General features: G+C 38.4%; 1 protein-coding gene across 1 annotated transcript in view; it reads left to right on the plus strand.

Moving 5' to 3' along the window:
• The window catches only part of LOC111147698 (kinesin family member 6), a 458,201-nt gene that overhangs the window by 78,567 nt on the left and 366,871 nt on the right, over positions 1-12,763 (plus strand). The window contains exon 4 of the mRNA XM_022503930.1: positions 9,158-9,305. Coding sequence (XP_022359638.1) covers positions 9,158-9,305 — 148 coding nt within the window. The remainder of the gene's footprint in view (positions 1-9,157; positions 9,306-12,763) is intronic.

The raw sequence follows: 12,763 nt of genomic DNA on the forward strand, positions 1-12,763 counted from the left end.
GGGAGAGGAAGAGAGTATACTAGGACAACTGGTAGTGAAAAAGACTTAAATATTAAAAAAAAAAAACCCTAATAATCAGCATTTGTCGATGTAGCATGCTATGGTACTCATTTTTCTTAGGCTGTCACTAAGTCAAAATATTAGTGCTAATCTGTACAGTTTTTTGCTTTTCAAGACAGGGACAGACTAATATATTTTAGAAAAATTTCTATCAAAAATTTTAAAAATGTTTAAAGTTTGATTCTTTAAGTTATCAACTTCATTTACCTAGAGCATTTATGGTCAAGAGATAGCATGTATTCAAATGATAATTGCTAATGGAACATAGCTGTTTCATTGGTGACAAATGACATTGAGCAGAAAGATTCTGTAATCATCCAACTAATCATTATAGTTCCAACTCCATGTGAAGACACATGGAGAAAAATTATTAAACCTCTCAGAAATGGAAAGTTGAACCACACAGTACTCATCTGTTTTTTGTTTACTTAATGTGCTGTCTTTTAAGTTTGTAAGCACCAATAATACCTTCTACCTACATAGCAAATGATGCATTGAATTGTTGTTATAGATATTATTCTTAGTTTCATAGTTGTATAAGGTGCCTGAGACTTAACTGATTACTTCACAAGAAGCTCTAAGCAAAACCTATGTGTTTTGAGGGGGCATGATGATGATAAATCACTTAACATACAAGCATGAAAGCATAGCAAAACATAGAACTGTGAGCATTATCTCAGAAGAAGTTTTAGAGCAGGAATCTCAGTGTGAACAGTGAGGGGTGATTCTCACAGGAGCCATCTATCAAACATCCATTTGCAGTGAAGCCACCATTAGCTGACATCTTCATAATTGTTTGGTTGAAAACATCTCAGAGATGAAGGAGCTACTTTGAAGAAAAAAGAACATAATGCTATAATAGTTTGCTGTTCTATATGGTGTAGAGTAAAGATCCACTTGTAAATATATTAGGAAAGACAGAGGGAGAAAGAGAGAGAGAGAGAAGGGAATGGGAAGGGGGAGAAGTGAAGCAGAGAGGAAAAGAGAGAAGAGAGATGGTGGCTGGGAAGATCTAGTGTTCTTTTTCTTTTTAAAAATTCTAAAATTTTATTTTTTCATCATGAGTATGCTTTTTGATCCCCATCGCCTATTTTCTTCATCCCTCCTACTTGCCCTCTGGTAACCATCAGTTTATTCTCTATAGTTAAGAGTCTGTTTCTTGGTTTGTCTTTTTTCATGCTGTTGCAAATGGCAAGATTTCATTCTTTTTTATGGCTGAATAATATTCCATTGTATACATATGCCACATCTTCTTTATTCATTCGTCTATTATTGGAAACTTAAGCTGCTTCCATAATTTGATTATTGTAAATAATGCTGTACTAAACATAGGGCTGCATGTGTCCCTTTGAATTAGTGTTTTTGTATTTTGGGGGTAAATACTAAGTGGTGTGATTACTGGATAATAGGGTAGTTCTATTTTTTACTTTTTGAGGAAACTCCATATTGTTTTCCACAGTGGCTGTACCAGTTTGCATTCCCATTAACAGCACATGAGGGTTCCCCTTTCTCCACATCCTCACCAACACTTTTTGTTTCTTGGATTGTTGATTTTAGCCATTCTGACAGGTGTGACGTGATATCTCATGGTAATTTTGATTTCCATTTCCCTGAAGATGAGTGATGTTAAGCATATTTTCACGTCTGTTGGCCATCTGTATGTCTTCTTTGGAGAAATGTCTATTCATGTCTTCTGCCCATTTTTAAATTAGATTACTTGTTTTTTGGGTCTTGAGGTGTATCAGTCTTTGGTATATTTTGTATGCCAAACCTTTATTGAGTATGTCATTTTTCAAACATCTTCTCTCATTCTATAGGTTCCCTTTTAGTTTTGTTAATTGTTTCCTTCCATTGTACAGAGGTTTTTTTATTTTTGATTTAGTCCCAATAGTTTATTTTTTGCCTTTATTTCTGTTGCCTCAGAAGACATATCTAGAGGGGCGCCTGGGTGGCTCAGTGGGTTAAGCCGCTGCCTTCGGCTCAGGTCATGATCTCAGGTTCCTGGGATCGAGTCCCGCATCGGGCTCTCTGCTCAGCAGGGAGCCTGCTTCCCTCCCTCTCTCTGCCTGCCTCTCTGTCTACTTGTGATCTCTCTCTGTCAAATAAATAAATAAAATCTTTAAAAAAAAAAAAAAAAAAAAGAAGACATATCTAGAAAAATGTTGCTATGGCCGATGTTGGAGAAATTGTTGCCCGTGTTCTTTTCTAGGATTTTTATGTTTTCAGGTCTCACATTTAGGTCCTTGATCCATTTTGAGTTTATTTTTGTGTATGGCATAAGAAAGTGGTCCAATTTCATTCTTTTGCATGTTGCTATCCAATCTTCTCAACACCATTGGTTGAAGAGACTGTCTTTTCCCCCACTGTATATTCTTGCCCCCCCCCATTGTAGATTAATTGACCATATAAGTGTGGGTTTATTTTTGAGTTTTCTATTCTGTTCCACTGATCTATGGATCTACCAGTACCATACTGCTTTGGTTACTATAGCTTTGTAATATAACTTGAAGTCTAGGTTTCTTACAATCTCCATCAAATCAAAGGCTACTCTTTATGACTGAAGAGCACATCTGGATTACTGTTTTACCAAAAAGTCATTCCACAAAAACTGAGGAGGGAAATTCTTAGAGGATTTATAGTTGGTGTTGAATGTTAAATTATGGGGTTACATTACAAGGTATGTAGGGTAAACATTCTACATTCTATACCTGGTATTCTAGGAGGTAACTTAATGTTGTGAGTATTTGCCCCATGAAGTGCCAGGTGTCAGGTTTGTAATTTGCCAAATTATAGGTATGGTTTCCTCAGAACTTTTACCTTCAACATATACTAAAGTATACTAAAGATGAAGAAAATACTTAGAGAGTGATTTCAGCAAAATGGTAGTACAGGAATTTCTAACACCTGTACCCCTAGAAATATCAATTTGAATAACTAGCAAGCATGCAAATACCTTCACAAAAGCTAAGGATTCCAATTGAGGAATTACAGCATTGGGATGGGGCACAGAAAAAAAAAAAAGACATGTTGAAGAGGGTAGAAAAGATAGATTGACATTACCCCATTACCCCTCCCTGAAGCCTGGCCATCCTAGCACTGAGAGAGACACCATCCCCGTGGGAGGAGACTGAAGTGAGCACCTGACTTTACTGCAGACACGAGTGCTGACCCATCTCAGCATCAGCTGGCTCCAGTGGTCCCAGGCAGCTCCCATGGCCCAGGTGACATCCATGGCCCCAGCTGACTTCATGGCACCAGACTCTTGGCAAGCTACTGAGAATCCAGTCCCCTGGCCTACCCTACCACTTGCCCACTCCTTTAGCCCCAAGCAGATCCTGCAGTGGCAGGCTACCAGCAGGCTCCCATAAAACCAGGCATCTGATTTACCCTGGGGCCAGATGGCTCCCGTGGCCCCAGGCAGCTCCCATCATACCAGGCTCCCAGCAAACTCTAGGAAATCCAGGATCCCAGTCTACCCCTGTTTGTCCAGCCAGCATGGCCTTGGGTGGCTCCTGTAACTCCAGTATCCTGGTGGGTTCCCACCAGACCCACATGGCAAGCCCTCCCTAATGCCAGGCCAGCCTCTGCAGCCTGAGCTTTAAGGCTGGCTCCACAGATCTAGGGTCCTGGCCTGCACAGCACCACATTGGTCAATGCAGACCCAACCTGGCCCCTGAGGCCCTATTTTATAAACTGACTCCCATGGCCCAAGACTCTAGGCTGGTTCTAATGCTGGTTCTAATTCCTGTGGCCCTAGCCTCTTGGCTGGCTTCTGTGAAACCAGGCTCCGGGCCTGTCCCAGCACTAGACTGGTCCCTGTGGATCCAGATACTGGGCCCATCCCAGTGATTCCCAGTGCCTGGTCAGTCACTGTGGACCCAATATCCAGATGCAACCACACAGGCATGCAATCCCCAAAGGAAACTAACAAAGGTCCAGTGACTGACCCTAATGAAATGGAGATCTAGGAACTGTCTGACAAAGAATTCAGATAACACTCTTAAATTCAGTGAATTAAAGAAAACAAAGACAACTAAATGAAATTAGGAAAATAATACAAGAATAAAATGAGAAATTCAACAAAGGAATAGAAACCATAAAAAAACCTCAAGCAAATCCTGTAGTTAAAAAACACAGTGGTCAAATTGACAATTCAGTAGAAAGCTTCAACAGCAGACATAATCAAGCAGAATAAATTAGTTAACTGGAAAACATGTCATTTGATATCATCCAGTCAGAGAAGTATAAAGAAGAGAGAAAGAGTGAAGAAAATCTTTGTGAATTATGGGATACCATTAAAGGAAACAATCTCACATTATTAGTCTCAGGAGAAGAGAGGGAGAAAGGGGGAGAAAGTATATTTAAAGAAATAATGCCTAGGATTCTCAAATCTAGGGAGAGATTTGAACATCCATGTTCATACAGCTAAAAGGTGACCCTATAATTTCAAACCAAAATGATCTTTTACAAGACACATTAAAATAAAACTATCTAAAATCAAAGACAAAGAGATAATTTAAAAAGCTGCAAGAGAAAAAAATACCCACACAGTAAGGGAACCCTCATAATGCTATCAGCAGATTTCTCACCAGAAGCCTTACAGGCCCTGAGAGAGTGGGACAATACATTCAAATTTCTCAAAGAAAGAAACTGCCTAGCGTATTTTACCCAGCATAGTTGTTTTTCAGAAATTAAGGAGAAGCAAAGATTTCCCAAACAAACAAAAGCTGAAGGAGTTCATTACCACTAGACCTACCTTATAAGAAATGCTGAAACATGAAAATATAAAGCATGCTGCTAACGGGAAGCATAAGCAAATTCATGATACTCTAATAATATGGTGATGTGTTAATTACTTAATCTAGTATAAGGTTAAAGGACAAAAGTATTAAAAGCAACTATAGCTACAATAATTTGATAATGAAGACACACTGTAAAAGAAGTTAATTGTGACATCAAAAACATTAAAAATGGGATGAATGGTAAAGACCAATAGTAGACACACATAAGATAAAGGAAAAGGAATCAAAGCATACCACAGGGAAAATCACTTCACAAAGAAAGACAGTAAAAGAGGAAGAAGGGAACAAAGGAAATACAAAACTAGGAAACAGTGAATAAGTTGGTATTAGTAAGCCCATACTTTGCCTTCTTTACTTTTAATGTAAATGGATTAAATTCTCTAATCCAAAGGCATGGAGTGACTAATGAACTAAAAACAAGACCCAACTATATGCTACCTACAAAAGACTCACTTCAGCTTTAAGGACATACTTATACTGAAGGTGAAGGGATGGAAAAAGATACTCCATGCAAATGGAAACCAAAAGAAAGCAAAAGTAGTATACTTATATCAGACAAAATAGACTTTAAGCCAAAACTGTGATGAGGCTGGGGTGCCTGGGTGTCTCAGTCAGTTAAATGTCCAACTCATAATTTCTGCTCAGGTCGTGATCTTGGGGTCCTGAGATCGAACCACTTGTCAGGCTCTGCTCTCAGTGTGGAGTCTGCTTGTCCCTCTCCCTTTGCTCTCCCCCCTCCCCACTGGTGTTCCCTGTCTCTCTCTTGGATAAATAATTAGACTCTTAAAAAAAGGCTATGAGACAAAGAAGGCCATTTTATAGTGATAAAAGAGTCAGTTCATCATAAGGATATAACGATATATATGCCTTCTACATCAGAATGCTTGAACGTATTAAGCATATCCTAACAGATCTGAAGGGAGAAATAGACAACAATACAATACTAGTAGTGGAATCTGACACCCCCCTTTCTTTTTTTTTTTAATTTCTTTTCAGCGTAACAGTATTCATTGTTTTTGAACCACACCCAGTGCTCCATGTAATACATGCCCTCCATAATACCCACCACCTGGCTCCCCTAACCTCCCACCCCCGCCCCTTCAAATCCCTCAGGTTCTTTTTCAGAGTTCATAGTCTCTCATGGTTCACCTCCCCTTCCAATTTCCCTCAACTCCCTTCTCCTCTCCATCTCCCCATGTCCTCCATGTTATTTGTTATGCTCTACAAATAAGTGAAACCATATGATAATTGACTCTCTCTGCTTGACTTATTTCACTCAGCATAATCTCTTCCATGTTGCTACAAAAGTTGGGTATTCATCCTTTCTGATGGAGGCATAATACTCCATAGTGTATATGGACCACATCTTCCTTATCCATTCATCTGTTGAAGAGCATCTTGGTTCTTTCCACAGTTTGGCCACCATGGCCATTGCTGCTATAAACATTGGGGTACAGATGTCCCTTCTTTTCACTCCATCTGTATCTTTGGGGTAAATACCCAGGAGTGCAATGGCAGGGTTATAGGGAAGCTCTATTTTTAATTTCTTGAGGAATCTCCACACTGTTCTCCAAAGAGACTGCACCAACTTGCATTCCCACCAACACTGTAAGAGGGTTCCCCTTTCTCCACATCCTCTCCAACACACATTATTTCCTGTCTTGCTAATTTTGGCCATTCCAACTGGTGTAAGGTGGTATGTCAATGTGGTTTTAATTTGAATCTCCCTGATGGCTAGTGATGATGAACATTTTTTCATGTGTCTGATAGCCATTTGTATGTCTTTACTGGAGAAGTGTCTGTTCATATCTTCTGCCCATTTTTTTATATGATTATCTGTTTTGTGTGTGTTAAGTTTGAGGAGTTCTTTATAGATCCTGGATATCAACCTTTTGTCTGTACTGTCATTTGCGAATATCTTCTCCCATTCCGTGGGTTGCCTCTTTGTTTTGTTGACTGTTTCCTTTGCTGTGCAGAAGCTTTTGATCTTGATGAAGTCCCAAAAGTTCATTTTGGCTTTTGTTTCCTTTGCCTTTGGAGACATATCTTGAAAGAAGTTGCTGTGGCTGATATCAAAGAGGTTACTGCCTATGTTCTCCTCTAGGATTCTGATGAATTCCTGTCTCACGTTGAGGTCTTTTATCCATTTTGAGTTTATCTTTGTGTACGGTGTAAGAGAATGGTCAAGTTTCATTCTTCTACATATAGCTGTCCAATTTTCCCAGCACCATTATTGAAGAGACTGTCTTTTTTTCCACTGTTTATTTTTTCCTGCTTTGTCGAAGATTATTTGACCGTAGAGTTGAGGGTCCATATCTGGGCTCTCTACTCTGTTCCACTGGTCTCTGATGACACCCCACTTTCAACGATGGATAGATCATCCAGATAGAAAACCAGTAAGGAGGGGCACCTGGGTGGCCTACTTTGTTAAGCATCCGACTCTTGATTTTGGCTCAGGTCATGATTTCAGGGTCATGGGATCAAGCCCCATGTTGAGCTCTGTGCTCTGTAAGGAATCTTCCTGAGATCCTCTCTCTCCTTCTCCCTCTGCCCCCCCCCACTCTCCCTCTCTCTTTCTTTCTCTCTCAAAGAATAAATAGATAACTCTTGAAAGGAAGAAAGAAAAAAGAAAGAAAGAGAGGAAGGAAGGAAGGAAGAGAGGAAGGGAGGGAGTGAGGGAGAAGGAAAGAAGGAAAGAAAGAAAAAAATCAAGAAGGAAACATTGGATAGGAACTATACCTTAAGGCAAATGAACCTACCAGACATACATATATGGAACATTTCACCCAGGAGTAGCACAATACAGATTCTACTGAAGCACACATGAAACATTCTCCTGGATAGATTACATGTTAAGCATAAATCCAGTTAAGAAATGGGCAGAGGACTTGAATAGAAATTTCTCCAAAGAAAAAGTACAGATGGCTAACAGATACATAAAAGGTGTTCAGTATTTCTAATCATCTGGGAAATGCAAACCAAAAACATAAGACATGTCCTCGTACCTGTTAGGATGGCTATTATCATGCTGTCAAGGACAGCAAATGCTGTCAAGGATGTAAAGAAAAGGGAATCCTTGTGCACTGTTGGTGAAGATACAATCTGGTGCAGCTACTATGGAAAACAGTATGGAGTTTCCTTTAAAAATTAGAACTAAAACTGCCAGTAATGATCCAACAATACCACTTCTGCCTATATTTCACAGGAAATGAAATCTTACAGGGGCATTTGCCTCCCCATGTTCATTGCATTATTCCCAATAGCCAAGGCATGGAAAAACCTAAATGTCTATCTATGGGTGAATGAACAAAGAAGATGTGGTGTACACACACACACACATGCACGCGTGTGCGCGCTCACACACACACAATGGGATATTAATCAGCCATAAAAAGAAGAAAATTCTGCCATTTTGCAATAATGTAGTTGGACCTTGAAAGCATTATGCTAAGTGAAATAAGACAGAGAAAGACAAATTCTGTATATTCTCATTTACATGTAGGATCTAAAAAACTGAACTTATAAATATCAAGAAAAGAATGGGGGTTGTCAGGGGATGGTGGGTGGGGGAAATGTGGGGATGTTGTTCAGAGGGTAAAAACTTCCAGTTATTAGATGAATAAATTCTATGGATCGAATGTACAGCATAGTGACTATATGTTATATATTTGAAAGTTGTTAAGAGTATCACTCTTAAATGTTATCACCACCTCCAAAAATGATAATTACGTGAGGTAATGGATGTGTTAACTAATCTTATTGTGGGACTCATTTCGCGGTATATTTGTGTATCATATCATCACATTTGTATACCTTAAATTTACATTTATGTGTCAGTTATATCTCAGTAAAGCTGGAAAAAAAATTAAAAGACAATATATGAAAACCAAGGACATTTTTATAACATGTATAATACATCAGTATTGGTTCTTTAGTTGTTACAGGTGCACAATAATAATGTTATCAACAGTAGGGGAAACTAGATGTAGGGCATGTGTTAGCTCTGTACTATCTTTATAACTTTTATGTAAATATAAAATTTTTCTGAAGAAAAATTAGATTAAAAAATAATTAAGATGAACAGACTCCATTTGAGTTATAGAGAGAAAAGGATTGGTTGTGCTGATTTTCCTGGATTTAAAAAAATGTGAATTATTTTAGCTAGATACTCACATATAGAGATACTTTTATAAATGTCTTTTCTAGGGTTGAATAAGGCTGCTATTAGAATACAAGCCATGTAATACTTGTGCAATTAGTCATTTGATATTAAAGTGTGCCATTTCTTTATGTAGTGTCTTGGCAGGTTACAATGGTACCATCTTTGCCTATGGGCAAACAGGCAGTGGGAAGACATTCACCATCACGGGTGGGGCAGAACGCTATAGTGACCGAGGCATTATCCCAAGGACACTGTCATACATTTTTGAGCAATTACAAAAGGTATGGAACTTTAAGTTCATTTTCTATTTGATATATTCAGCAGAAATTTATGGTGGGTAAAAAATTTATCGTGACATTTTATTATATCTAAATGAGGAAGTATTATTGTGTAATAACTCTGGCCTTTATATTTAAGGGAAGTTTAGGATTTTGCTGAAGAAGTAGAAATTAAGGTACTTTTCATTGAAGGGATGCTGTTTCAGCAAAGGTTCAAAGGGAGGTCCTTCTGATACATCCATGGAGGTTAAAAGAACAGATAACACATTTTACCAACTAACATCTTATATTTCTCATTAAGAAACTGGATGTCCTTTTGCTAAGACATCTTTATTTCGGCTACTAAAACACTGAGTAAGATGATGTGATTGTACCATTTTCACAATTGTAATAGAAGCCCAAAAGACTTTTACCAGAGTAAAACTCCTATTGCAATTAATACTGTTATGAAGAGAAGTTCTCTGTATTATATGCATCATTTATTGTGTGTCTCTAAGTGCCTATTGCTTTATTACATATAATACATTTAATATAACATATAACACAACTAGCAAAGTAGGTATCCTTATCCCAATTTCATAGTTGGTAAAAATGAGTCTAAATATCTTTCTCTGAGTCTTTATAACTGACTTAGAGGTCCATCCCAGGTCCGTGAGATGCCACACTCTGTGCTTTTTACCACTACATACCCTGCCTCTCTGTCTCAGACTGGCTTTATTTTGTTGGTTGTATTTAAACAATAGTGAGTCCCATAACTTCACTAGGTTTTCGTTTTCCCCCTCTGTGAAACTGGGAAGTGCATTGTACTAGAAGATCTCCATTGGCCCTACTAATTCCTACACTTACTTGGTTTTTATGAATTCTGTATAACAAATATCCTAACTAGGTCAGTGTAACAGTTTTTCCAAAATTTCTTGACTGTATGCTTTTTGCCTTTTGAGTTGCAAAGATGAGAAGAAATTGCTGAGATCTGCATAATTCTAATTTCCATCCATAAAGTAGCAATTACCCATTAGTTCAGCTCATCTCTCACTTGCTCAAACATGCCAACTCTGCATGCCAGAAAATGTGGAAGAGAAAGGGTTGAGTATAGTGTATAAGTTGGATTCAGATCCTGTCTTTTCATTTACTCATTTATTTCTGACATTAGCTGTTTTGTTTTGTTCCCAGATTTCACAGACTGGGAATATAATTTCTAATAGTTTTTGCTGCTGTGGCCCAATGTTGTCTTGGAAAGATCACTGAAGTTGGTGTAGGCCAACCTGGTTCTGAGAAAGTGTACCACTTATAGCATGTGGCCTAGTGGCAGTTGAGACTTAAGGTCTCAGGGTTGTGGACTCGCTGTGAGGGCTGAACATACTGTATCTAAATATATTGTCCAGTTCCTCGCACATAGTATATGCTCAACAAATGAGCTCATTTACAATTGCTGTTAATATGTATATTCACACACACACACACACACACACACTCGTGGCCAAACAATCCTGATTAATTTCAAAGAATCCTTTGAAACTAGAACAAATGAAACCAATTTCCCTGATTAAGTTAAATAGAATAAACAAATCCTTTCCTAAAAGAAAATACATTTGTCCTTTCTAAAATTTTGTCTATGGATACCACTACAGTAAAAGTCAAAATGTCTCCCAAGTACCTACCATCTGCTGGGTCCATTGTTGTAGATCTATTTGGTCACTGACAATATTATAAACCTCGTTTCATCTTGAATGATCCTAAATCAGTTCCTGGACTGGAGAGAGCTCCTTGGACCAATTTATATCCAGGACAACTCTTTGTAAAAGGAGGGATTTCCCTGATGGGGCACAACACATTCATTATAATCAAACCAAACTGCTGCAAAATTAGTCAGAGGCAACTTGAGTTTCACCATTAAGTTTGTCCACATTGTGTAGCTGAAAAATGCAGACAGGTACTCAGATGCCCCCAGTCAGTTGCTTCAGAGGGCCACATGGGGCTCTCTAGAATTCCTAAAGGAAATATTTGACTTATGCGAAGTATTTATTTCAAGATAAACTAAGAGCAATTGTATACTGGCTCCTAAAATGCTGTGAGTATGATGGGAGCACATTTGCAGTGATTTTAACAGAAGACAATTGATTCCATTTATTTTAGAAATCACTGCTCATTATTTTTGAGTATTGTGAGGTTCAGACTTGTTTTGGGGCAGGAGAAAAGGCTGTCTGCAGGAAACATGTGTGTTACATTATAGTCTGGCAATCCCAAACACTAAAAAAGGAGTAATAAGGAAAGGTAGCTTGCCACATTGCTCAGTGACTTTTAAGTGTGTATTCCAATAAAAGTCCAGAAAATGCAGAAGCTGGAGGAGCCAAAGGCATTATCCCCATCATCTCAGGGGAGTGGACCTGCCATTTTCCTGACTTACTATGATTTCTTCTACTTTCTGGAAGAAAGAGAATTTCTTCACTGCAGATGAACATACAAGTTGGCTGTTGTTTTTCCTTTCTTTGCCTTCTCTTTTATAGTCATGTGCTGAATTCTCCATTTGGAGCCCTTTAGAAATAATAGAAACAATAACAATAGCAATAATAATAGCAGTAGCAAGGATTTATTGGGGATTATTACAGGGCCACATGTTCTTGGTGGGATTTGAAGTTCAGAACCCCATTTCCCTGTCACAACAGTTCTGCAAGATGAGGGTTATTCTCCCCAATTCCACAATTAAACAGCTGCAGATAATGCACGATCACTCAGTTGTAAATGCCAGATTCAGTGTTCAAACCCAGCTTTTTCTGATGCTAAGATGAACCCTGAACTGTCTGCTAAAATCTCAAACTATTATAGATGGGATAATTCAGATAAGTTTTAGAAATATATTGCTTTTGAACAGGATCTCAGGAAGTTGGTAAATGATCCCCGTGGCCTTTAACGTGCTCTGAGAATCTTCTAGAGAGGGACAGCATATATATTGATCATGGAACACTTTTTCCACAAATTCTTTCATGGGACATTTTGAGGAAAACTATTAGACTGAGGGCCATGCAGAATCTGCCTAGTATTTATGGTCTCTGATACCTGTGCTAAGCCAAGTTATAACCCACAGAATGATGTTGAAATGGTGCCTTTACTACACTAATCTGATCAACAGGCCATGTGTCAGGATAAGCAGCCAGAGTCGCCCACATCAGGAAGATTGGGAGAAATTTGCTTAATGGAAACTCAGTCCATGCTGTCACCTTCCCAAACCACCAGAACATGGAATTTCAGCAGTAGCTTGAGTGTTTCACTGTAGTCATGTGCTGCCTGAGAATTGTCTTAATTTTTCAGGTGTTGTTTTGTTTTTATGAAATCTTGGTGTTTTTCTTTCTCAAACAAAGTTTGACCCATGTTAGGACCAAAGAATCATACTAATTTTAATCTGAAGAACACATGGGGATTCGTTATTCAATTGCCTCACTAATGGTTATGGAAACTGAAGCCTG

Source organism: Enhydra lutris, unplaced genomic scaffold, assembly GCF_002288905.1.
Source record: "Enhydra lutris kenyoni isolate GAN:26980312 unplaced genomic scaffold, ASM228890v2 scaffoldscaffold17, whole genome shotgun sequence".
In the NCBI taxonomy this organism is placed as follows: Eukaryota; Metazoa; Chordata; class Mammalia; order Carnivora; family Mustelidae; genus Enhydra; species Enhydra lutris.